The sequence below is a fragment of the Sus scrofa genome, chromosome 6 (assembly GCF_000003025.6).
Source record: "Sus scrofa isolate TJ Tabasco breed Duroc chromosome 6, Sscrofa11.1, whole genome shotgun sequence".
Taxonomy (NCBI): domain Eukaryota; kingdom Metazoa; phylum Chordata; class Mammalia; order Artiodactyla; family Suidae; genus Sus; species Sus scrofa.
This window is the reverse complement of record NC_010448.4, coordinates 60422389-60446730: the sequence shown is the minus strand read 5'-3', so window position 1 is coordinate 60446730 and position 24342 is coordinate 60422389. Positions and strand designations below refer to the sequence as shown.

Genomic DNA, 24342 nt, shown 5'->3' with positions numbered 1-24342 from the left:
AACCTAGCCTGTAAGGATACCTTGGTCTAAACAAGAATTTTAATAAACATAATACTGACAAAAACAGCTCACATCTAGAGAGTGCTTTACAAAGGGCCTGCCGCACATGCCCGGGAGTAGGTGAATCCGTAGCTGCTCTGATCCACATTCCGTTATAAGAGGCAGTATGCATAGGTACGGTTCAATACAAGACCTTGGAGCCAGACTCCACGGGTTCGAGCCCAGGCTCCGCATTCTCGGTCTGTGACTTTCCCCAAGGTATCTGCAAAGGGGACCAGGTTAACAAAGCCCTTGCAGGCGCACAATGTGTTATCGTTGCTTTAGACCGGAGGAAACGGGCTTAAGCGGTGGACGCGACATCGCGAGGAGCCTGAAGCGCTCAGTCCGGTAGGGAAAGGACCAGGATGGCCGACGAGGGGCCCCTCCGGGCGCGCGGGCTCCGGCCACTGCGAACAGCGTCGGCAGGGAAGGGGTTACAATGATAGAGACGACGGGAGGATCCGGAGCGGCACGAGCGGCCTCCGCGGCCACCCTCCCCGACACCTCCCCACCCGGGGCTGACGCGGGGACACGACCGCGCAGGCGCGAGAGCCGGGCGTGGGGGCGGGGGGCACCTCCCTAGACACCCGGAAGTCTCCGCCTAACGGGCCGAGCCCGCGCCTCCTGTCCTGGAAGGGGGCGGGGCCCGAAGCCCCTCAGCGCGCGGCGCCATAGAGCATGGACGGAGGACCCGGGTCCTAGACGCGTCCGGAAGTGGCTCCCTGGGGCGCCCGCTCCGCACCATAGAGCTGGGGGGGCGGCGGCTAGGGGGTCGCCGGGCTCGCCTCCTAGAGCGGCGAGGACGGGGTGGAGGCTGGAGGGGGGGAAGGGGAGGGGGGAGCGGCGCGGGCGGAAGCGTCCAGGAAGGTCACTTCCGGCCTGGGCGCCCGTCCCCCTGACCCCAGGGTCTGAGTCGCCGCTGCCGCCGCTGCCACCATCCGCAAGGGAGGAGAGAGGAGGAGGAGTGCGGCACGGCGGCCCCGGGACCGAGGAGGTGAGGGGAGGGCGCGAGGGCGGGGGGCGTGCGCCCGGGGCTGGGTGGGCGCGCGCCTCGGGGCGCCGGGCTGCCGCCGGGGGGCGGGCGGGGAGGCGGGAGGCGAGCGCGACTGGGCGGGCGAGTGCGCGTGCGCGCCGCTGGGGGGGCGTGAGTGGGCGCGCGGCCGCTGACGCGGGGCGGGGCGGGGGCGCCGGGAGGGGCTTCGGGGAGCGCGCGGGCGCGGGAAGGGGGGTGCGCCTGGGGAGCGCGCCCGGGCCGGAGCGCGCGCTGCGCCAGGGGCTCGGGGGGCGGGGCCGCCGCGTCCCCCCAGCCTCCCCGGCCGGTCGTGGCCGGAAGTGGTGGCGACTCCCGGGGGAAGTTGAGGCCCCGGTGGGGGAGGGGGCCTCGCGGGCTCAGCCGGCCTGACCGGAAACGGCAGCCCCAGGACGGGCTTGTCTTGGCCCCCCGCTTGCCCCCACTCCTTCCCCTTTTCAAAGGAGTCTGGTCCCGTTGCCGCCCGGGGCGGGCTGCGTGCGGCCTTTGATCCGGCCGGTAATTACGGGCGTTCCGGCCGGTGGGAGGCTCATTCATTCGCCCCAGCGCGGGGGCGGCAGGAAGCGCGTGCGGCGGAGGGGAAGTGGCTGGGCCAAGGTCAGGCACCGCGTGTCCCGCGAGGCAGGGCGAGGAAGGTGGCCGGGCCCGATGGCCACCTCAGAGCCTCTTGGGCGTCGAACCGCGCTCCCGTACCCCCGCCCCAGTCTTGGCCACAAAGGGGGACGCCCCAGTTTGTAGAGATGAGTGCCTCTCGGGCCCACGGGGCCAGGCAAGCTGGGGATAGCGTGATCAGACGGAAAAGTGAGCCACGGCGAGTGTGGACAGAGGCTCTTCTAGTTCCGGCCCAGTGCTGGGCACCACGGACGAGGAGAAGAACAAGAGTCCGGAGGGGGCGGGCCCTGAGGCTCCTGGAGGCATCCGTGCCCCTCCCCTTTCCCGTGCCCATCCAGGTGGTCGAGGGAGCCAGGGAAGACACTCCTGCCAGCCAGTCCAGAGAGGCAGTCAGCGTTTTAGGAAGGGACTGAGTTGGTTTGTGTTTTCCATGTGGTTCTTGGTGCCGGGTCCTGCGTTGGGCTGTCCTGAGGATCCCACTGGGTGTTGGGTTGGGCCTCCCCCGAGGGAGGCAGTTGCTCTTGATCCGGGCTTATCTCCTCTGTAAGACTGTAAGCCTCTTGGGTTAAAGGCAGCTGGCGTTCACCTACCTGCCTCTGCTGCGGTCCTTCTGGTCCTGCCTCAGCCCCAGAGAACATTCAGATCAGCTTCCTCCTGTGTTAGCCGTCTTAGCCCTTTTCCTTCTGGAAGCCTTCCAGATCTAACCCCTGCCCAGAGCTGGAGAACAGGAAGGGTTTATCGTGGTGCTGGACCCAGGAGCGGCCTGCAGTGTGTTAGTTCAGAGCTCTGGGGTCAGACAGACCTGGGTTCCACTCCCAGCTCCACCATTTCATCCCCTTTGTGACTTCATAGGACTAGTAACTTCTCAGTTTCTGCTCAAATAGAGCAGGGTTGGTAATAATAGTATTGACCTTGGTAGGAACGGAGCCAGAGCAGATCTCAGGAAAGGGTGTTAAGTGTGCAGAAAGGCTTCTGGGCCTTCCTGGGCTCCGTCTCTTCCAGCCGCGTGACCTTGGACCTGCCACTTCCCCTTTCCCAGGCTCTTTTTCCTCCTCAGTCCCCCAAGGTGGAGCGCACAGCCGACCATCCCCTGGATAAGGCCAGTCCATCAAGGCCGCCGCACACGGCCGGGCCTGGCGAGGTGCTCTGCTGTGAGGTGGGAAAGTATCACTTGGCCCAGGTTTCCTGAAGCTCTGCTGGGCCGCGCTTCTTGTCCTGGAGCAGCCCAGAGAGATGTGCTCGGAAGGCCCCCAGGGGATGTTTGCCAGGACAGCCCTGGGAGCCTGGGGCCCGGAGGGTGTGCCTTCTGGCCAGGAAGGATGTCAGGGGAGTCTTGAAGGACAGAAGGGACTTGGCCAAGAGGACCCTGGGACTCAGGGGAGCGCTGGGCAGGCAGTTCATGGCCTCTAGCAACTGCCTGGCTGTCCCCTGCTGTTTGGTGGTCACTGATGGGCACCGGTGCTCAGACGTGGCTCCCAGCCCCCTAGACCCCACTGTTCGTCCTTTGGTGCTGCCTGAGGTCTCCTGCCTGCCTGCCAGGGCACGTGCCAGGCACTGCCCCTGGGAGTCAGCGGTGGCCCTGGCCTCCTGGTGGAGACACACTGCAGATCTGACCCTCTTGCTGAGCACTTGGCAGGCGTCTGGCCCTGTGCCTGGTACTCACTGTCCTAAGCCCTTGGATGCTCTGGCGTGGAGGTGGTCACCCCCGTCCTAGGGGGTGGGTCGGAGCCCGAGGCCCCACAGCAGCTCAGGAGCTCGGACCTGTGTGATTCCAGACCCCGGGCCTTTACCGTGGTGCTCTCACCTCTGTGGACTCATTTCTTTGGGCCTCGGGGAGACAGGCTGTTTTGAAGGTCTCTTAGGTGGGGGACTCTGGGCCCTGCCTCCAGTGGGGCATGCTGTTGCGAAGATTTATATATGTGGGGGGCTGGCTCAGGGAACTCTGAGGCCCAGCCTCTCATTTCAGGTGTCACTTTCCCAAGTGGCGGGGACATGGGTGGCGAGTGCTGAGATCCAGGTGTCGGGAGTCCTCCCTGACTCATGAGGCTGGTGTGGGAGTTGGGGTTGTCCCGCTCTGGTAGCCAGGGGTGGGGAGGGCCCGGGGCTGCTCCCCCCGGCCGGCTGCCTAGGCCCAGAGTCCTGAACCCGCCTTGGTGGGGTTTCCCCAGCTCTGTCTGCCTGGCCTTTGGGTGCACAGAACACTGGCTGCTCTCACGCCGAGTGGGGAGTCCTGTGTGGCTGGCCTCACGGAGATGCAGCAGACGTGGCCCCAGCCTCGAAGCTCAGAGTCGGGCAGGTCAGAAAGCCAAGGATCCTGGGGCTCTGTGGGCGCGGTCTGCTGGGAGCTCGACCCTGCCTGCCGGGTGGGGTGGGGTGTGGGGGAGTCTGGTGGGGTGTCGGGGAGGCCACAGGGGCGAGTGAGCCGGGGAGGTCCTGTGACAGTGGAAACAGAGGGAGCAGGTACCCGCGTCCTCCGTGGGAGGGAGGACATGCCTGGGAGTCTGCCCACCCATCTGGTCTTGGCACTTCTGCTTTGTGACGTTGGCTGAGCCACTGCACTTGTCTCAACGCGGCTTCAGGTCTTGGGCAGCGATTACTAGGCAGTACTAGGCGCCTGGCTCCTCACTGAGCTCGTTGCATTTACCTCATTGATTCTTGAGGTCGGGCCTTCAGAGATGAGGAGGCCTGGGTGAGCACCTGCCCAGGCTGTGTGGGGGGCGGGGGGGGGGGTGGCAGAGGGACCGATTCTGACCTGGCAGCCAGCCCTCCCCGTCCAGGGGGGCTGGGGGATCGGGATTACGGACCTGCTACCCCCTGTGCCTAGTCTGTGATGTGTAGGCTGTGCTGGACTGTGAGTTGGTCTCATTTGCTGAGCTGAGGTGAGGTGAAAACCCGGGAGGGCTTCCTTGGGGAGGGAGGTGCCGTTTTCCTGGGCTTTGGCAGTGGGGCTGCAGGCAGCAGGTGAGCCAGGTGGAAGGCACCGCTGTGCAGATGCCAGGGCGGGAGAGTCTGTGCCCACCAGTAGGTGCAACTCTTTTTTTTTTTTTTTCCCTGTCCTGAAGAGTGTTTTTGTTTGTTTAAACAATTTTTAGTCACTCTGCAACATTCAAAAATGGTCACAAACGTTTCTGAATATCTAGAAGTGCTGGCTGGTGGCAGGTGGCCAGTGTGGGGCGGTGGCGGCAGGCCCACCTGCAGGTCCGGGTTCCAGGGGTTGTGGAAGTTCTCTCTTTGGATGGGGAGTCGCGACTGGGGCTGTGGGTGTCTGTCCTGAGCTCACTCTTTTTCCTGGTGAGCCTGGCCCCTGCTGGGCCCCTGGGGAGGGGGGACTTCAGAGGATGGGAAGCAGGGGTGGTTGGTGCCCAGCCTGAGAGCGTGGGGACCCCGAGGGGGCCATCGGGAAGATAGAGCAGTGAAATAGACTTTCCTTGAGGGGGGCCTAAGCAGAGAAGAGGGAGGGAGACAGAGGCAGGAGGGGCCTTGCTCAGCCCTGTCCCGGCAGCCTTGGGGATCCTGCAAGGGAAGAGCCGCCTACCCGGCTGACCCCAGGCAAGAAGAAAACACCTGCGCATCCAGTCCTTGGAAAGTTGTCCCAAGCAACCCCGCCGTACCCGCAAAGGAGGCACAGGATCCCGATGGCGTCGCAGAGACATCCCCCCAGGTCCGACGCGGGGAGGGCCCTGCAGGCCCAGCTGGGGGCCTGGGTGGCCCAGGGGAAGGAGGGTCCTGGAGTGAGGGGTGAGGAGGCCCAGAGGAAAGGGAAGTGGGGTAGGAGCTGGGTAGGGGGGCTGCTGAGGAGGGGAGGGGCCTGGGGGTCCGAGGCTGCCCCGTGGAGCCACCCGGCTTGTCTGCAGGGAGCTGGTGTACACAGGAAAGGACACAGACCCCTGGGAGGAAATGAGGCCCATCCCAGGTGGTGGATGCTGGGATGTGGGGCGCGGCTTGTCGGGCCAGGGAGGTGACATTGGAGCAGGCCCTGAAAGGTGAGAAGGCAGGTGGAGGACTGGGAGGGGCTGGAGGAGGAAGTGAGTTTGCCAGAGGCCAGAGGGGACTCGGGGTCTGGGGAGGAGTCTGGATTGTGGACTAAGCGCATTGGGCACCTGTGCCCGGTGGTTTAGGCAAGGGGTGATGCGAACGGAGCTGCCTTAAAAAAATAGCTTTGTTGAGGTATGACTCCTATCTTGTCCGACCTGCTCCCTCAAAGCCTGCCGTTCATCGGTGGCTCACGTGTTCTCGAGGACGTGCAGCTGTCACCACATTGATTCTGGGGCTTGCTCGTCATCCCCCAGAGGTGTGTACCCACCCCTGCATGGAGCTCTGGGCCCCACTGGTCTGTGTTCTGTCTCTGGGTTTGTCTGTCCTGGGCTCTTCGTGTGATTGGACTCCCACGGCACGTGACCTCCGTCTGCCTTCCATCCGCATGGTCGCTGCCTTCTTTGCAGGGCTGAGTAATACTCCAGCCGCGGGGGAGCACGTTTGCACGTCTGCACGTCTGCTCTTCAGGTGATGAGCTCCAGTTTTTGGCTGTTGTCGTTTATGTTTCTGTGAACCTGTGGGTATAAATTTTTGTGTGGATGTGTTTTCAGTTCCCTTGGGTACGGGGCCAGAAGCGGAGTTGCAGCTCATACGGTACTTCTAGCTTTAACCTTTGGAGGAGCTGCTCAGCTCTTTTCCACGGCAGCTGCCCCCTTTCGCCGTCTTGGCAGCCGTGTACCGGGGTTCTGATTCATCCACGTCCTCGCCAGCACTCGAGTCTGCCGTTTTTCTTGCCTCTGCCCTGACGGGTGTGCCATGGGGTCTCGCTGTGGTTTGGTGGCCATTCCCCTGATGGCCGATGATGCCGAGCATCTTGTCCTGTGCCTCTCAGCTCCTTGTGTGATGTCTGGTGAGACGTCTTTTCTGACCCTTTGCCTGTTTTGAGTTGGCTTGTTTGAACTGAGGAACTTGAAAGGAGTTGGCCTGTGGTGCGGGGAGCAGCCTTTGGAGGGTCCTGGGCCGGAGTGCAGGCCCCCAGAGGTGGGGGTTGGGAGGGGTGGGGAGGAGGGACAGGGCGGGGAGGAGGGGGAGAGGGAGGCCCAGGAGCTCCGGAAAGGGAGGGGCAGCACAGCGGTGCTAGTTGCTGTCCCTGGGGTCAGGGTGAGGCTGAGACGTAGCCCCTGGACTTGGTGCCCAGGGGTTGACGGGTGGTGGTTGGGGGATCAGGGGAGAGGTGACGGTCACAGCTCAGCTCTGACAGCGGAGGGAAAGCAGTCAGAGGCGAGAGGTGAGGGCGGCCAGGGAGAGGAGATGGGAGCGGGCCCTCGGGGGAGGGCCTGGGGGTCCGGGGTCGAGAGAGGAGGAGAAGGGGCCCACCGAGGGCCAGTGGGACAGCCAGCGGGACAAGGGGGCAGGTGTTTCCTGCAGCGAGAAACCAGGGAGCCAGGGCACAGAGCTGGTTGGGGGGGAGGAGGTGCGATTGGCAGCAGAAGAAAGAGCGGGGTAATTGGTGGGCAGGCTTCCAGAGGAGGTGGGTGGATCCAATAACAACAATAATAACAATAATTTGTCTCCCGGTTAATAGCAGCAGCCGCAGCGGGGGGCCGTCAGCTCGGGGCGCTAATTGGATTGCTCAAGGGCCTGGCCGGGGTGGGCCTTCATCTCTGCGTAGTGGGGGGCAGCAGGGTGAGGACAGGGCTGCGACAGGCCCCCTGGGGGCTGCGGGGGAGATGGGTGGGAGGCCGAGGGAGGAGGGAGGGCAGAACCGCTGCCCTCGGCCTCGGAGGGCCTCAGATTCCAGTCAGGCTGCTGCGGGCATTGCCCCTTCTCCAGAGGGCAGCTGGGTCCTGAGAGCTGGGGAGGGGGCTGCAGCTTCCCCCGCCCCCCTGAGATCCTGCGCTAGGGCCCTGAGTCCCCAGGACAGGACTGGAGGCCTCAGCAGCTGATGAGTGCTTGGGTGGGTGGGAGAGAGGGGGCCTGGGTGTGCCCGTGGCTCCTCACAGGGATCGCATGGGTCCCTCACGTGCGCTGCCCGATCCTCACGCGGTTCCAGCAGTACCAGCCGAGGCCAGAGAGGCTGAGCTGCGTGCAGGACCCCAGAGTGGAGCAGGGCCTGCACCAGGGCCTGGCCTGTGAGCCCGGAGCCATGGCAGCACCTTCAAGGTGCCAGCTGTGTTCTCACCGGGGCTGGTTTTAAATCTCCCTGGTAGGTGGTGGAAACTCCCTCTGCTCAGGCCCAACACCGAAATGCAGAGTGGACTGTCCCCAGCTGTCCCCAGGTCCCACGTGTGTGTCGTGCCAGGCAGCCCCTGACTGGCAGCTCTAGTGGGAGAGCCCCCTGACCCCTCAAAATTCAACTTGAGAAGACATGTCTTTCTAAAGCCTCCGTAAAGTTCTGCCTACTCGGGGTTTCCTGCCGTGTTTGGACCCCTGGCTGGGCCTCTGTGGCCCCTGCCCCAGCCCTGCGGCCTCTCATACCTCATCTCTTGCCAGGGCTGGCTCCGTAATTTTGGGGAGTGCAGTGCAAAATGAAGAGGTGAGCCTCTTGTGCCGCAAGCACGGAAAAAGCTTGTCCTTCTGAGGGCTTCTGAGGGCTCTTGACCCGTCCTGGTGTTTCCTGTCCAGCCCCCCTAGTGCGGGGACCCAGGAAGTGCAGACCAGCTCCTGCCCAGGCTTCGCCAGGCACCAAGGCTGCAGACCCTCAGCCGGCTCCCCCCTCCCAGCAGACTTCAGGCGCAGAATAGGGGCCCAGAGATGGAGTGAGCGATAACCTCAGGATGGCCTCCCCGTTGGCGGCCCTGCTGCGGCCCCGCAGGGCCCTTCCTCCCCCGGCTAGTCCCGCTCGGCCTCCCTCAGGCCCACTTCTCCGTTCCCACCTTCAGGCCTTTCCTGGGTGTCCCTGTGGCCCGGGGGGCTTTGCCAAGTCCTAGAGCCCCTGTGCATCCCGGGGCAGACTGTGTTACCCCTTGGAGAGTAAGCGTCCTAGGCCCCCCAAGCCAAGAGCAACCTCGAGGGCATGTGTTGGTTCCCAGCCATCAATGCCAACCTGAGCGTAGGCATGGCGGTACCTCTCTCTTGGAGGACAGTTTACAGGAGGGTCTCGGTGTGGCCTTCCCTCACCTTCTTCCCTCCCGGTCTTGCCGGTCCCACCGAGAGGCCTTTTCCCGCCGCCCCTGGGGGAGCTAGGATCTTCCTCTGCCCCCTGAGAGCTTCCAGCTGGATGAAGGTGGATTAGCGGGAGAAAAGCATGTGAATTGTATTTTCTCGAGCGTGGGGGGCCCTCCGCAGGAAAATCCCGGACCCAGCCGTGTGACCATGCTAGGGTGGCCCTGCGGGGGTACCGGGGGCCTGGGAGACGAAGGACGGGGCCTGTCACAGACCCCTGTGCTGATCCTTCCTCCTGGTGCAGGGAGGGCGCTTGGCCTCCCGCCTCCTGGGGAAGGGGGGTCAGAGAGCATTGAACTGTGATCTGTGTGCAGAGCAGCCTGGGCGGAGGTCCCGGACTGAGACCTGCCCTTCCCTCCCCTCTCCCCTCCCTTCCCCTCCGTGCTCTTCCCACCCTGGAAGCCCCCGTGTTGGTTCCCTCAATGCCTTCTTCTGGGCAGCGTGCTCCCGGTGCTCTGTAAGCACCTATGCGGGCGTGGAAGTCTGGCCGCCTGACCCTCCCTGTCCTCCATCCCCTCCCCCTAGAGCCTGCAGGTTCCCTGGGGGGAGGATGGGCAGGAGAGGGTGGGAGGAGGCCGGCTCAGGCCTTCTCCCTGCAGGAAGCTGGCCTGAGGTGGACATCGGCCTGGGAAGTCCCTGTTTGTTGGCTTGCAGGCGGATTGTTCCAGTGGAAGCACGTGATAACCGCCTGGCAAACGAGTTTCGACACCGAAGGCTCCAAGCAGCCTCCTTCCCGCCTCCTCGGCCCCCTCAGCCCTTGGTGACGCTTCCTTTTCATTCTCTTGGGTATTTCTGATGTTGGCAGGGTTGGAATCCGAAGGCCCAGAACAAGTTTTTAGGTCTGTTTCCGTTTTACCTGAGAGAGAGCGCACATACCGTAAGGTGCAGTGTCGTGTCTTGTGTAGTCGAGTGAACTTTAACACACTCACCACGTTGTGCCTCCGTTACCGGTCTGTGCTTCCAGGGCATCGTCATCAGCCCCACACGGCCCCGTGCCCACAAGCCGTCCCTCCCAGCCCGCTGCCGCCTGGCTGCCCCTTAGCTCTGCCTGGGTGCGTCCTGGCGGTGGAGCCGCTCTGAGTGGCCTCGGGGCCGGCGGTTGTCCCCTGCTATGCCCGGCACGGCTGGGATGTCCCCCTTGTCTCGCCTGTCCGCTCGTGTCTCCTGGGCGAATGCCTGGAAGTGGGATCCTGGTGTCACGTGGTAGCCTGGCTCTCAGGCGGGACCAGCCAGGCTCTCGTGCAGCCGCCGCCCTGGTCTGCACGCCCGTCCCGCACGCGCGTGGTTTTCATGCTCACCTGTAATCCGAGGGCCCGCCCAGGGCTGCACCCTCGAGCGCCACTGGCTTCCCCATTGTGCTGCACAGTCCTTGTGATCATCAGGAAAACACCCAGCTTTTAGTCTCGTCCCCTTCTCACCCACAGCAGCACCTGCGGGTGGAGAAGAGTTGGGACGTTGACGCGAAGGAAAAGAAAACGTCACGATGGCGCTTCCTGGCGTCCTTGTGGCTCAGCAGTAACGAGCCCAACTCGTGTCCACGAGGACGCACGTTCGATCCCTGGCCTCACTGAGTGGGTTAAGGATCCAGCACTGCCATGAGCCGTGGTGTACGTCGCAGATGCGACTTGGATCTGGCGTTGCTGTGGCTGTGGTGTAGGCCGGCAGTGGCAGCTCCGATTGGACCCCTAGCCTGGGATCCTCCATATGCCACAGGTGCGGCCCTAAAAATCGGGGAAAAAAAAAAAGATGTCTCTTTCTGTTATTGGTGGGGGCGCCACTGTTTCTGTGGCCGTGACAGCGCCTGGACCCGCTGCCACGTGGGCTGTGATTCACTTCTCACACTTTCTCCCACCGCGGCTGGCGAGTGCTTTCCGGTTCTTCCCCTGCTCTAGCTGAATCTTGCTGTGCTGCACTTTTTTTCCCCTGTATGAAGCATTTTCCGAGGTTTGGGTTTTCCCCGCAGATTAGCTTCTGAAGTGGGCTTCCCTGGGTAGGGGCGGTGGGCTTGGCAGCGGCATCACCCAGACCTCCATGTCACCTAGCTCCGGGCCCCTGGGGTAGGGGCTCGGTGGGTCCGAGGGCCAGCCTGTCCTTCCTGTGTGGCTCTTACTGCTTCCTGCAGTTGTCTGAGAGGGTGGAGCGGTCAGAGTCGGGGGGCGAGTCTCAGAGTTTGGGTCACTGCCTTCTGTCCCTCGAGCGGCTGTTCTGTTCAGGCCTGTCTGTCCGGGCACCACCCACCACCACCTCTTCACAGCACCTGGCTGCACCCGATGCTGCTGCGGGGCACCCACGGGTCTCAGCAGAGTGTCAGTGTTGTGGGTCGGCAGAGGAGGCTGGGCAGCGCCCTCCCACGTCCTGAGGACTGAGCTGCCAGGTTCCTGAGCTGGCACTGCTAGTGCTGTTCCTGCAAGGGACCCCAGGATCTGGCCCCTCTGGGACCGTGCGTCCCAGTTTCCACACCTGTAGAACAGGTGTTGTAACGGTGCCTGCCTGGAGGAGAGCCTGCATGTCCGCACGTCGGCTGGTTCCCCAGCCCCTGCCTGGCCCTCAGGGCCCTGCCTCTCAGCCCTCCCTCTCCCTCCGCTCCTCACTCAGGCCTGCTCCCACGGCCTGTCCTCCTGGGAGATGCCCCTCAGACCCCCCAGGGGAGCTGTCCTCTTCCATGTGTGTCTTGGCACTTTCCTTGTCAGAAGTCACCTGTCTTTCCTGTGTTTGTCTGCTGTCTGCCTCCTGGGCTGGCAGGGACCGTCCCGCAGGCAGGGGCTGGTGCCCTCCTGTGGGGGGCGGGGAGAGCAGGACTGGATTGAGCCCCCAGCCAGCCTGTGGCACGTACCTTCTCATCTGGCTCAGACACGGCCTGGGCCTTGGCTAGGTGTCTCTGCAGGTGGGTCCTGTCACCTGCCAGGGCAGTGACGCTGCTCCCGTTGGTTGTAGAGGGGGCGGCGGAGGCTGGCGGGAGGTCTGGTCATGAGAACCGGCCCAGGGAAGCCTCCGGGTGCTCTCCTCCCGGCTCCCAGGACCCCCCCTGTCTGCTCCCCACTCAATGTGCTCACTTCTGTACGTGCCCCCAGGGCCCTGAGCCTTGGACCAGAGCCTGTCCACCCCCTGCCAGCCTCACCTCTGCCCACTTGCCCTTCCCAGGAGCTGCTGGTTCAGGCCCCCCACCTTCCCACCCCCTTGCTCAGTGTCCCCTTTCTTGTTGTCCTGTCCCTGCTGGGGTCCGGGGGGTACGGGCCTCAGAGGCGGCCGGTCTCGTCCTGGCTTGTCTTGCCCTTGGATTTTGCCTCATGAGGGTCTTGTCGTGGTTCCGCCAGCGTCAGGATGGCAGGGCGGGTGGGAGCGCGGGCTCTGCGTCCCTTCCCTGCTCCTCGGGGCCGCCCTCTCTCTCTGCCCTGACGGCGGGTGGCAGTCCCACAGAGCCTGGGTGCAGGGTCGCGCGGGGCCGCCTCCGGCAGGGGCCTCGGTCCATCTTCCCCGCCGGCCTCTCTAGTGACTGTGCGCTTCCCGGCCTTCAGGACGGGGCGAGTGAGAGCGCTGAGGGCCAGGCTGGCGTGTCAGGCTCTCACCGGGTGGTTCTGGGCAGACGGCCTGCCTTTGTGTCCCCACATGGTGCCCGGAGGCCTCTGAGTGGGCACGGCCGCTAGTGTTCAGTCCTCAACTGTGCAGGCAGGTCTGCACCCCCGCCGGCGCAGTGGGCTCTCGTCAGTGCCAGGACAGCGGGGATTCAGGGGAAATGGCCAGGCTTGTGCCTGGGCCGTGTGGTGCTTGGGCCTGGTGGCCCTGTTCCCAGCGGCCAGTCCCCCATGTGGAAAGGGGGATGCAAGAACCGTGGGCTGAGAGGTCCCCTGAGCTGCGTGCATTCAGACAGACGGGCCTTGGCTCGGACCTGAACACCAGAAGAGCCACCAGGGCCCCCTTCAGGTCCCAGTCAGTTGTCGGGAAACCGGCCTGCTTGCGACGTCACACCGAGGATAGGGCCCGGAGGGAGGCGAGCCCTCGGTGCGCCTAGCCCCAGGTTGTGGCGAAAGCAGAGCCCCCGGGGCTGAGTGCCTGCCCAGGCTCTCCACCTCTTGCAGAGTCCAGGACGCAGGGCAGAGCTGGGATGCGAGCCCCGGCTGGGTGGCCGCAGTCTGTGCGGTCCTCCTTGCCCAGGTTGTGTGTGGCCTTGGGTTGGCCCCTGGTGCAGTGGGGAGAAGAGATCTCTCCCTCGTCCCCCAGGCACCCAGCTCCATGCCTCCTGCCTCCTGGGCCCGAGCCGGGCACTCTGAGCTCTCGGGCTGATCGGAGGCCACAGAGCACCCCCCACCCCCACCCCGGCCCACCATCCAGCCAGTGTCCTGTAAACTCTGTCCTCTGTCTCATCCCCTTCTAACAGGGACCCGGACATGGAGCTGCGGGAAGAGGCCTGGTCTCCGGGGCCACTGGACTCTGAGGACCAGCAGATGGCCAGTCACGAGAACCCAGGTGAGGTGGCCTTGGGTGGTTCCTCCCTGCCGACCCCGGGCCTGCTCCTGGGCCCCGGCTTCCTTGGTCCCCTTCCCCTCCGTGGCCCCGGGACCCCCATCCTCCTGGGCTCAGCCAGGCCGCCTCCTGCGCTGTGGTGCCTCCGGGTCCCTCCCCGTGTCCCTGGAGCCTGGGGGCTGCGTCCTCCCCACCCTCATGGACTGGCCTCTGCCCCCCAGTGTCCTGGATGCACTGCCCAGTGTCTCCCAGGCAGGAGACACTAGATCAGGGTGGCAGACCCACATGCCAGGGGGACCAGGACGTAAGGGCTAGGGACAGCCTGTGGTATATGGGGAGTGGCAGCAGCGCAGAGGAGGGCTGGGGCCGATTGTGGGGGGAGAACTGCCTTCTATGGGACTTTATCTCTCTGGGGTTTTATCTTTCACCTTTTAAGTATTGACAGCATGTGTTATTTAATAAAGCGTTGTTTGGGCTGAACGAGACTCAGCCCTGAGCCCTTAGGGACTAGGCATTGTTTGCCGAGCCCCCCCAACCCCTGAGTCCCCGCTGACCCCTGCCCTCTCTTGAAGCTGTGTCCCCGTCTCCAGGGGCTTTCACGCAGGGCGCCTGAGAAATAAAGTGTGGACTTTCTTACGCTGCTGTCGATGCGTCTTCCTGTGGGCATCATGTCTTTGTGCGTCCTGGCACGGGCTCAGCCAACCTTTCTAGCCATCCAGGGCCAGAGGGGAAGCGTTTGCGGCTGGGCAGGCCTTGTGCCCTCGCAGCTGGAGAGCGGCCACAGGCAGCATGGAAACGAGTGGGTGCAGCCGTGTGCCGATAGAATTTTATTTATGGAAAGGCCCTGGGTTTGCAGCCCTGGTGCCAGCGTCCCAAGCCGTCCGTCCAAGAAGGGTCATGGGGGGTAGGTTTTAAAAGCCCTCGTCCCTTCTGTGACCCACGTTCAGGGTCCGCAGAGTGAGGGTGAAGGGTGGTTGCAGAGGAGGAAGCAGACTTCAGGGCTGATGCTTTGCGGAGGGCGCAGGGCCCGAGGGGCGCAGGCCCTCCTCTCTGCAGCGGGGGCTCCCGTGGCCCCCCTTCCCCACGTCAGCCCACCCCCACCCCCTGGCCTGCCCCGGCCTCCGGCCCCTGGCTTTCAGCTTTCTCAGGCCAGTTTGAGGGGGCTTCCCTTGGGGCATTTCAAAGGTCAGTGATGCAGGGATGGCCCTTCCCGCTGCCCGGCCTTGGCAGTGGGCAGCACTTTGTCGTCTTTCCTGCCTGTGCCCCATTTTTTTCCCTGGAGTATTAAAAAAAATCCCAGACACGATATCATTTCTGCCATAAATTCTCCAACAGTTGCAAAACGCTCATCTCGCCTGACAGGACATGGCTCCTTGGTGCCCTCTCCTGCCCAGCGGGTCCCGGCTCCTCTCTCTGCCTTTGAGTGAGGTGGTTTCAATTTTTATGAGCCATCCATCAATTCAGTCTTCTTAGGAAGCCTCGAAAAAGCACAAGTGGGTTCTCATGTCGCCTTTGTCCAGCCCGCTGTCCCCCCCGCTCCTCGCCCACCAGAACCTGTTGGGACTCTGTTCCAGCCCTTCCCTGCCCTGGTGCCCCCTACATTGTGAGACACCCTTTCTCTTAGCCCATGAGCTATGTGGCCTGGATGCTTCTGTTGTCCTGGGCCTGCCCTTTTGGGTCCCGCCCATATGGGGAGCTGCCTGTGATGGGACGGTGCCCGGCCCCTGCCCTGAGACCTGCCGGCCGCTGTGGGGGCAGTGGGCTTGTTCTGGCTGCAGCTCCCGTGCGCTGTTTCCCTCTGGCTTGTCGGGGAGGACGAGGGGCTGGGGGGGCAGGGCTGTGAGCACTTCTGTGTGCCCCCAGCTCGCTGCCAGCCATCCTGGGCGGGGCCTCGTGGAGTTCTCACACCCTGCAAGGCCAGGGTGTTGGTCAAAGGGTGCTGTGCGGTGAGGCAGGCAGGAGCCAGTGCAGGGGGCCCGGGGGCCCAGACTGCCTGCAGGCCTCAGCCAGAGTCTGTGTGGCGCTGCCTCCTGGGAGGATTGACCCCGACCCTCTGCTTGGAGGCGCCTTCTTTTCAGGGTTCCCAGGGTGAGCAGGCAGGGGTGCAGGTGGGAGAGCCGTCCGGGCACGGCTTGGGGCCTCAGCTACACAGTGTTCAGAATGAGGGGCGGTCCAGAAAGCGAATGAAAAACTTAAAAAAGACATCCCGATCCTGAGGTGAGAAGGTCTTCAGCTTGGCTGACCCACGAGGCGCAGGGTTCGAGCCTCCCGCCGCTGAGCCCGCCTCGCACATCTTGAGAGTAGCCCCGCAGGGTGGATTCACCTGAAGTGCCCCATCTGAGCTGGGATGACAGCGGCCTGGTATCTCCGCTGACCTCCCCCTGCTGCCCCCTAAAAACAGCCATTGCATACGGCAAAATCCACATCCCCTGGCCGCACAGATAGCACCCCTTAGGTGGGAGACGCCAAAATTCTGCTGGGTGGGGACACCAGCAGCCCAGCCACTGTGGTGTTGGCACGGGCAGGAGGGGGGACGCACAGATGGCCCTCGGGTGTTCGCCGGAGGACCTGGGGGTGGTCACACTGAGCCAGCAGCTGGATTCGGAGGTGTTCTGTGCAGAGCGGGAGCGGGTGCCACAGCTGCCAGGAGCCCATGGCTTCCTGCCACCACTTAGGTACAGCGCCCTGCGGGCGGGACCCATGAAGAGCAGAGCCTGCCGGGAGGGGATTCAAAATGAGTGGGATCCTTGTTCTTGACCAACGGGGGGCACAGAAAAAGGCCACATAAAAATGCAGGCGGCTGCAGAGCCGGGAACCCTGGGAGAGCAAGTCACACACTAGGAAGAGGGAGCTCTGAGAAGCCAGAAACCGCCCAGAGCTTAGCCTCTTAGAAGTTCAGGGAAACTTCCATACAGAAATGATCACGTGTTCCCATTGTGGCTCTGAGGGTTAAGAATCTGACAGTGGGAGTTCCCGTCGTGGTGCAGCAGAAACAAATCCGACTAGGAACCATGAGGTTGCAGGCTCGATCCCTGGCCTCGCTCTGTGGGTTAAGGATCTGGTGTTGCCGTGAGCTGTGGTGTAGGCCGCAGATGCGGCTCGGGTCTGACGTTGCTGTGGTTGTGCTGTAGGCTGGTAGCTGCAGCTCTGATGTGACCCCTAGCCTGGGAACCTCCATGTGCCGCAGGTTTGGCCTTAAAAAAGGAAGAACAAAATCCCCCAATGATTGAAACAGAAAAATACGGAATTCTGTCCTTCTTCCCCCCCACCCCCGCCCCACAAAACTATTAGGATAAAAAGAAAAGGGGCATGGTAGGGTCTTCACAGGCAGGGAGGATGGTCAGAGATGCCCCCCAGACAGGTCAGGCTTGTTCAGAGTGACCTGGGCGCGACAGCTCAGACCAGGGGGCAGGACTCAACAGAGAATTAGAAGTACAGACAAATTCATTTCAAAATGAAGTAGAAGGAGCTGAGGGCTGAATAAAAATAACACGTTAGGAGTTCCCGTTGTGGCTCAGCGATTAGTGAACCCGACTGCTATCCGTGGGAACATGGGTTTGATTCCTGGCCTCGCTCAGCGATTAGTGAACCCGACTGCTATCCGTGGGAACATGGGTTTGATTCCTGGCCTCGCTCAGTGGGTTAAGGATCTGGCATTGCCGTGAGCTGGGGTGTAGGTTGCAGACGCGGCTCGGATCCCGCGTTGCTGAGGCTGTGGTGTAGACCGGCATCTTCAGCTCTGATTCAACCCCTAGCCTGGGAACCCAACCCTCCCAAAACAAAAGCCCCCAAACCCCCACATTATTCCTTAAGAAAAAACAGAAGTTAAAAGGAGGAACATTTAAAAAAAACAAAAAAACAAATACAGATTAAGGCAGAGTTAAAAAAAAAAAGTGCTGAAGTAAAGAAAACCCCTTGAGGAAGAAATCCAAAATAAAGAAGAGAATAAATGGTAGAAACTGCAGGTTGAGAAAACGTTCCTGGAATGTAAAAGTCGGTTATTGGAGGGGCAAATCCCAAATCCGCAAGCATCACTTCGGAGGGACAAGACATATTCCGATCAAGTCACTGGGCTTTAAAGGAGGAAGGAAATCCTTCAGGGCATCTCAGCACAAAGCAGGGAAGGCAAAGTAGGTGGGATCGCCGGCAGAAAATGCAGTCATGTTGATTCTCCCGGGAGGAGGTGAGCCCAGGAGCTCAGGCAGGAAGACTGACCCCCACGTGCGAAGGGTACAGATGAACTTGTTCGCCAGCAGGACCTGGGCAAATAGCCTTCCCGTGGGCCCTCCCCCGAGTATGGGGGCAAGGGCGCCTCGGGCAGCCACGATGGCAAGACACGGATGGTGAGGAGCGGGATCAGGCCTCCTGGGGTCTGGTTGTGACATCAGTGAGGGGAACGGGGTGGCACGAGCAGAGCTAAGTGCACCTGCTTTCTGAGCAGTCGGACTTGGCAGTGGTGGCGTTAGAATGGTTGTGTGGGAGCTCCATGATGTGGGGGTCAGTGGATGAGAAAGCACCCCCTCCTGAGAAGGGAGATTCCACTGTCACAGAAGAGACTGAATGATAACCGGCTGGGCGGGATTCATAGGGGGAGTATCAGAGCTCATAGGAATTTAATTAAAACAAAACAAAAAAATGAGTTCCCGTTGTGATGCAGTGGTTAACGAATCCGCCTAGGCATGAGGTTGTGGGTTTGATCCCTGGCCTCGATCAGTGGGTTAGGGATCTGCCGTTGCCATGAACTGCAGTGTAGGTCACAGATGTGGCTCAGATCCCGCATTGCTGTGGCTGTGGTGTAGGCCGGCAGCTACAGCTCTGATTAGACCCCTAGGCTGGGAACCTCCATATGCCTCGGGTGCGGCCCTAAAAAGACCAAAAAAAAAAAAAAAAAAAAAATCCAAAAACCAGAGCAATGACCTTTTCCACGTTTTGGTTTTGAAATTGTTTCTCACCAAAAGAAATGAGAGCCCCTTGGAGAAACGGCCGCCGGCAGGTCTGGGGCTGGGAGTGTGGATGAGTCTGGGCACCTCATTAGGCTGGACTGGGGAGAAGCTGTCGGAGGCCACCTGGGTCCCAGCCAGAGCCCGCGGGGCCCACTGGGGGCTTTGCACCTGCAGGCAGGAGGATGATGGCAGTGGATGGTACCCACCAGATCCGTTTAAAGCCATGAACTCATTGTGGCGTTAAGAAGGAAAGCCTGCTCGGATACCTTGAAGGATGATGGGGCACCAGTCCATAACCTTGAAAACTGGGCAGATGAGGGGAAGCGAGGTTTATCCTGCCGTGCCCACAGGAGCGTCACCCCTGGGTAAACCAGCCAGTGATGAGGGAGAGTCTCTAAGAGCTATTCCAGCTGCTCCACGCAGAAGAAACCACAGAACAGCCCCGTTTTGCACCACGCAATGAATCAGTAGATGCAAGGGTCAGTGGCTTGGCTGTTGACATCACCAAAAGAGAAACAGGAGTTTCTTGGTGCAGTTAAGGAGCCATGCTGTGCCTTGGATCTCGCTTGTGTCAAAACAAACAAACAAACAACAACAACAAAAAAAAAACAGAGAGAGAGAGAAGCACTAGGTCAGCAGGTATGCTCAGTAAGGAACAGAATGACTGCAGGGGCTGGCTGGCTGCTGACAGTCAGGTGCAGTCAGCAAGAGTCCCTCTGGCTCAGTTCTTCCAAAGGAAAATTGTAAGGAAGAGCAAGAGACTGGGGTACCTGTGTATTAAAAGAGCAAAGTAGGAGTTCCCATCATGGCTCAGCGGAAACGGATCTGACGAGCGTCCATGAGGACGCAGGTTCGATCCCTGGCCTTGCTCGGTGGGCTGAGGATCCAGCATTGCCGTGAGCTTCGGTGTAGGGTGCAGATGCGGCTCAGATCTGGCGTTGCTGTGGCTGTGATGCAGGCCAGCGGCTGCAGCTCCAGTTGGTCCCCTAGCCTGGGAACCTCCATATACCTCAGGTGTGGCCCTAAAAGGACAAAAAACAAACCAAGTAGTGGACCAAACTGCGTAGTATCTGGGGATGCCTACTTGGGATGACAGATTCTGGAGGAGACGCAGGGGATGGTGAGGGCCCAGGTCAGGCTGAGGGTTGGTGGGTGAGCTTTGGACCGGGCTCGGAGGGGCTCCCAGTGGGTGGCCAAGACCTGTGTCTAGCCCTGCATCTGTCTTACTGTCTTGCGGTCAGCTCTGCATGTGTGCGGGCCCTCTGAATGTCCTGTGTTTTACCATAACAAGGAAAAAAGTTAACATCCAATAAAGCCACAAGTCCCACCCTTCCCCAGAAGGTCCACCAAGGGGATCTGCCATAGGGCGGGCGGGAAGCTGCATGGGTGGCAGAATCCGCCTAGGGCCCAGAGCTGGGAGCCAGCGCCTGCAGGGCCTGAGCTGAGCCCTTTGGTGAAGGACAGTGGGATTTCAGCACCTGCTGCCTGGGACACCCCTTCTCCTCCCTCGAGGGTGCCGTTGCAGCCATCAAATAACTTTGGTTATTTTTATTGACTGAACCCTTTGTGTTGGTCACTGTGGTCTTTTTTTCCGGGAATTCTTGAATCCTTTTAAAGATGACGCTGTGAGCCAGCAACATTGCCCCGTGAGAAATGCGAGCCCGAGGGAAGCAGCTGACTACCTGACCTGGGGTGTGGCGGGGAGCGGGGTTCTGCAGACCCAGAGAGCCGCCTGGTACACCAGGTGTACTGGAGGAGGAACCAGGACCCCGCAGGTAGAGGATCTGCCCCCCAGAGTGACCGGACCTTCCAGCCAACAGTTTAACCCTTGCTGGAATAGTCCACGTGTAGACGGAACACCGCAGTCACTTAGCCTAAGGCTGCAGTGGAAGCCCGCGCCCTCTGCACCCTCCTCAGCCCTGCTTGCTGCCGTGCCTCTACCCGCGGGCGCCTCGGGCTGCCTCTCCCGGTTCTGGCCAGGCGCCCTGCCTCTCGCCCCTGCTTTGCCAGTTGTACATCTAGTGCAGTCACCAGCGGCTCCAGGAGGTTGGCCCCCTGCCCCCTTCCAGCGCACCTGATGTAGTCACAGGCGTTTGACAGGTTCGGGTGCGATGTGTTCAGTCCTGTGGTCCTAATTGTGAATTTTCCTCACGGCTGACTCACACGGTGTATTGTTAAACTTCCCCTCTTGACAGCTTTTACAACAAAAGGTTTATTTTAATCAAAGGAGTGCAGAGTACTTAGAATGAGTCAAGAGGGAGGGCTCATTTCCCAAGAAGAGCAAGCCTCCTGCCCGCCCCACCCTGCTGCCCGGACGCCCTGCTCAGATGGCCTTCCAGTTCCAGTTTTTTTTTTGTCTTTTTAGCTATTTCTTGGGCCACTCCCGCGGCATATGGAGGTTCCTAGGCTAGGGGTCGAATCGGAGCTGTAGCCGCTGGCCTATGCCAGAGCCACAGCAATGCGGGATCCGAGCCGCGTCTGCGAACTACACCACAGCTCACGGCAACGCCGGATCGTTAACCCACTGAGCAAGGGCAGGGATCGAACCCGCAGCCTCATGGTTCCTAGTCGGATTCGTTAACCACTGCACCACGACGGGAACTCCCAGTTCGTTTTTTATTCTCGACTCTCTCCACCTAGTGCCCTAGGAGTCCATGTCTTGATTTGTGCTGACACATCTCTTGAGAAGTGGCCCCCACCCCTACCTGAATTTTTTTTTTTCCTCCGCTCTGTACCTGTCCCGATACAGGCCCTGTTCCGGAACTCCTCGCGGTGGTGTAGCGGTTCTCAAAGTTTCGGTGCTGAGAACCCCCGGGGCGGGGGACGCGTCGGTGGCGGTGCCTAGGGCTGGGGACATTGTCATTCAGCGATGCAGGAGCTCAGGCTGGCCGCCTGGGGACCCAGACTAAAGACCCGAGTTCCGGGGAGCCTGCGTTGCGGGACTGAGCTGCAGTGATGCTTCTCGAGTGCATAGGGCCTGGCTCAGCACATCGCAGCCCTTGCGTATGTGCGTGCCAGCGTTATCTCAGGGCCATGTTCGAACACTTTGTTCCCGGCCTGGTGCTGGGACACAGGGATCCGACCGCTGTCCTTGTGGGCTTGCAGGCTGGTGAGAGGGAGTGGCAAAACCGAGTTGAAATCCTGATTCACCTTTGAAAGAAACCTGAGGGGAGCTCCTGGGGGCGGGGCCGGAGAAGAAGGGCGGGGCCGTGCTGGCGGCCTGGGGTGGGACCTGAGGCTGGTGGGCGGGGTTGTGCCCCAGAGGTGGGGCGCGGAGGCCGGTGGGTGGGACCTGCCCCAGGGGGCGGGGCCGGAGCCCAGGCGCGCGCCCAGGCCTAGGGCCCTGCCCTGACCCCATTGTGTAGTTCCTGCCCAGTCTCATAGAGCTGGGCAAGCTGGGGAGGAGGCAGGCCCTCATTTCGCCTGGGAGACTGCTCAGGCCAGGCACAGTGCAAATGTATTGGAGGGTTTTTTTGGTTGGGCAGAGGGCCGGCGTTGTCCCCGGTGGTGTCCTCTGTTTGCAGAAGCCAGGACCAAAGCCCCACGTTCCTTTACTGTCCGCACTGGGCATACAGGACCCACAAAACCAGGGACCAGGGTGAGGATGTCTGTAATAGGGGCTGCGGTATTTGGGGACTGCGCTCCCAGTTAATGGGTGTGTGTGTGTGTGTGTGTGTGTGTGTGTGTGTGTGTGTGTGTGTAGACTTCGGTGACCCCTTTAACCAGTCCTGTTCCCCCTTCCTCTTCTCTCTTCACCTGCAGCCAGGATCGGCTTCCGAGAGCCCAAATGTGACACCATCAGTTACAGGCTTGTACACCTACAAGGTGCTGCAACCTGTTGTCCCTGGGCCAAGGTGCACACCGCCCCGCCGCGCTGTCCCTGCCCCCAGCCTGGCGCTTTGGGCTTCAAGAAGCATTCCTTGCTAAGAGCCTTCCCTGGACCTCCATCCCTCACCCTCCTTCATGGCGATTCCTTTAACACATTTTTGGAATCCCCAGGACGACCCGCGCATCGCTCTAGATGTGGGGGAAACAGCCATGAAGGAGGGAGAAGACCTAAGGGGTGGGTAGTTAATGCTTCGTAAAATGCCAGGGCGGGGTCGATGCTCGGAGGGAAACAGGAGGGGAAAAGGCACTAATGGGCCCTCTATTGAGGGCCAGCTCTGGGCAGAGCTCTGCGTGGCGCGGCCCGCCCGCCCTGCGAGGTCAGTGCTGCCACCGTCCGGTTAACAGGGCAGCCTGAGAGGGTGCGCGGAGGAGAGCGGGTTCCGGGGGCCATGCACCGTAGCAGCTGGAAGAGCCCCCAGGCCGCGCTCGCACGTGGCGCCTCTGACTCGCCTCCTCTCCCGCTCTTGCCTTCCAGTGGACATCCTCATCATGGATGACGACGACGTCCCCAGCTGGCCCCCGACCAAGCTGTCCCCGCCCCAGTCGGCGCCCCCGGCCGGCCCCCCGCCCCGGCCCCGGCCGCCCGCCCCCTACATCTGCAACGAGTGCGGCAAGAGCTTCAGCCACTGGTCCAAGCTGACGCGGCACCAGCGCACGCACACGGGCGAGCGGCCCAACGCCTGCAGCGACTGCGGCAAGACCTTCTCGCAGAGCTCTCACCTGGTGCAGCACCGGCGCATCCACACGGGCGAGAAGCCCTACGCCTGCTCCGAGTGCGGCAAGCGTTTCAGCTGGAGCTCCAACCTCATGCAGCACCAGCGCATCCACACGGGCGAGAAGCCTTACGCCTGCCCCGACTGCGGCCGCAGCTTCACGCAGAGCAAAAGCCTAGCCAAGCACCGGCGCTCGCACAGCGGCCTCAAGCCCTTCGTGTGCCCGCGCTGCGGCCGCGGCTTCAGCCAGCCCAAGAGCCTGGCGCGCCACCTGCGGCTGCACCCGGAGCTGTCGGGGCCCGGCGTGGCGGCCAAGGTGCTGGCGGCCAGCGTGCGCCGGGCCAAGGCCCCGGAGGAGGCGGCGGCGGCGGACGGCGAGATCGCCATTCCGGTGGGCGACGGCGAGGGCATCATCGTGGTGGGCGCGCCGGGCGAGGGGGCCGCGGCGGCCGCAGCCATGGCGGGCACGGGGGCCAAGGCGCCGGGACCCCGCTCGCGGCGCGCCCCGGCCCCCAAGCCGTACGTGTGCGTGGAGTGCGGGAAGGGCTTCGGGCACGGGGCCGGGCTCCTGGCCCACCAGCGCGCCCAGCACGGGGACGGGCTCGGGGCGGCGGGGGCCGAGGAGCCCGCGCACATCTGCGTGGAGTGCGGCGAGGGCTTCGTGCAGGGCGCGGCGCTGCGGAGACACAAGAAGGTCCACGCCGTGGGCGCGCCCTCGGTCTGCAGCCGCTGCGGACAGAGCTACTACCGGGCGGGCGGGGAGGACAAGGAGGACGACGACGAGGCGGCCGGCGGGCGGTGCAGCGAGTGCCGCGGCGGGGAGGGCCGGTAGGGGCGGGGGCCCGGGGGGGCAGGGCCCCTCGGGCGTGGCGGGGACGATGGCGCAGGACCCAGAGACCCGGGGAGAAGCGGACAGAGGGCAGCCGCGGACCGGCGGCGCGCCCGTCTCCCCTCCCGCGGCCCTTGCGTTCTCAGAGGTGCAGCAGGCCTGGGGCGGGGCGCCGAGGACACCCCCTCGCCGCCCGGCCCCTCCCCGCGCCCGGCCCTCCGGCCTGGCCTGCCGTTCGTAGGTTCTCGGCCGAACCCGAATTAGGACGCTGTGTGAGAACTAGAGAGACCAAGAGGCGACAAAACCATGAGCGAAAGACCTTTTTCCCCTTTCTCTTCCCCCACCGACTGGGGGTGTTGCGAGGATGGCGAGCAATCTGACCCCTTCTACCAGAGGGGCCCCAGAGAGGGAGGGAAGAGGGGTCCTTTTTCCTTGTAGAATTTTCTTTGAATCGTACCTTCCCCGGCCCCGCCCACCTATTATTTTCTCTTCTCCCCTGCGGGTGCCATCCTTTCCCTGGCCCCAGCCCTTCCTCCCCTCCTGGACCCGGAGCCGCAGAGGCGTGCAGGAGCGGAACTAGTCCATGTCCCGAGCGTACCCCTCAGAGAATGGGGTCCGGTCTCTTCCCTGCTCTGGGCGCGGTTGAAGGAGGGGTGCGGGGGCAATAAATGGCACTATCCAATTGTC

The 24342-nt window shown here is 62.3% G+C and overlaps 1 protein-coding gene across 6 annotated transcripts; it reads left to right on the top strand.

Moving 5' to 3' along the window:
• ZNF787 (zinc finger protein 787) lies at positions 609 to 24342 on the top strand. 6 transcript variants are annotated; one of them, XM_021095110.1, is made up of 4 exons: positions 609 to 1033; positions 13197 to 13285; positions 21988 to 22288; positions 22589 to 23909. In XM_021095110.1, exons 3-4 carry the CDS (start codon positions 22189 to 22191, stop codon positions 23656 to 23658), a joined length of 1170 nt encoding a protein of 389 aa, XP_020950769.1. In that variant the 5' UTR covers positions 609 to 1033; positions 13197 to 13285; positions 21988 to 22188; the 3' UTR covers positions 23659 to 23909. The 6 variants fall into 6 exon arrangements, with proteins under 6 accessions (XP_020950769.1, XP_020950771.1, XP_020950770.1 ...); XM_021095111.1 differs by lacking the exon at positions 609 to 1033 and adding an exon at positions 1291 to 1567; XM_021095112.1 differs by lacking the exon at positions 21988 to 22288 and having other exon boundaries at positions 620 to 1033; positions 22589 to 24342.

Bases quoted from the DNA above. Each gene is read 5' to 3' on its own strand.
- ZNF787 (XM_021095109.1), top strand. From the start codon at position 5,317: ATGGCGTCGCAGAGACATCCCCCCAG. The intron at 5,343-13,196 runs GTCCGACGCGGG...CCCTTCTAACAG, and splicing joins TCGCAGAGACATCCCCCCAG to GGACCCGGACATGGAGCTGC. The intron at 13,286-22,588 runs GTGAGGTGGCCT...CTTGCCTTCCAG, and splicing joins GGCCAGTCACGAGAACCCAG to TGGACATCCTCATCATGGAT.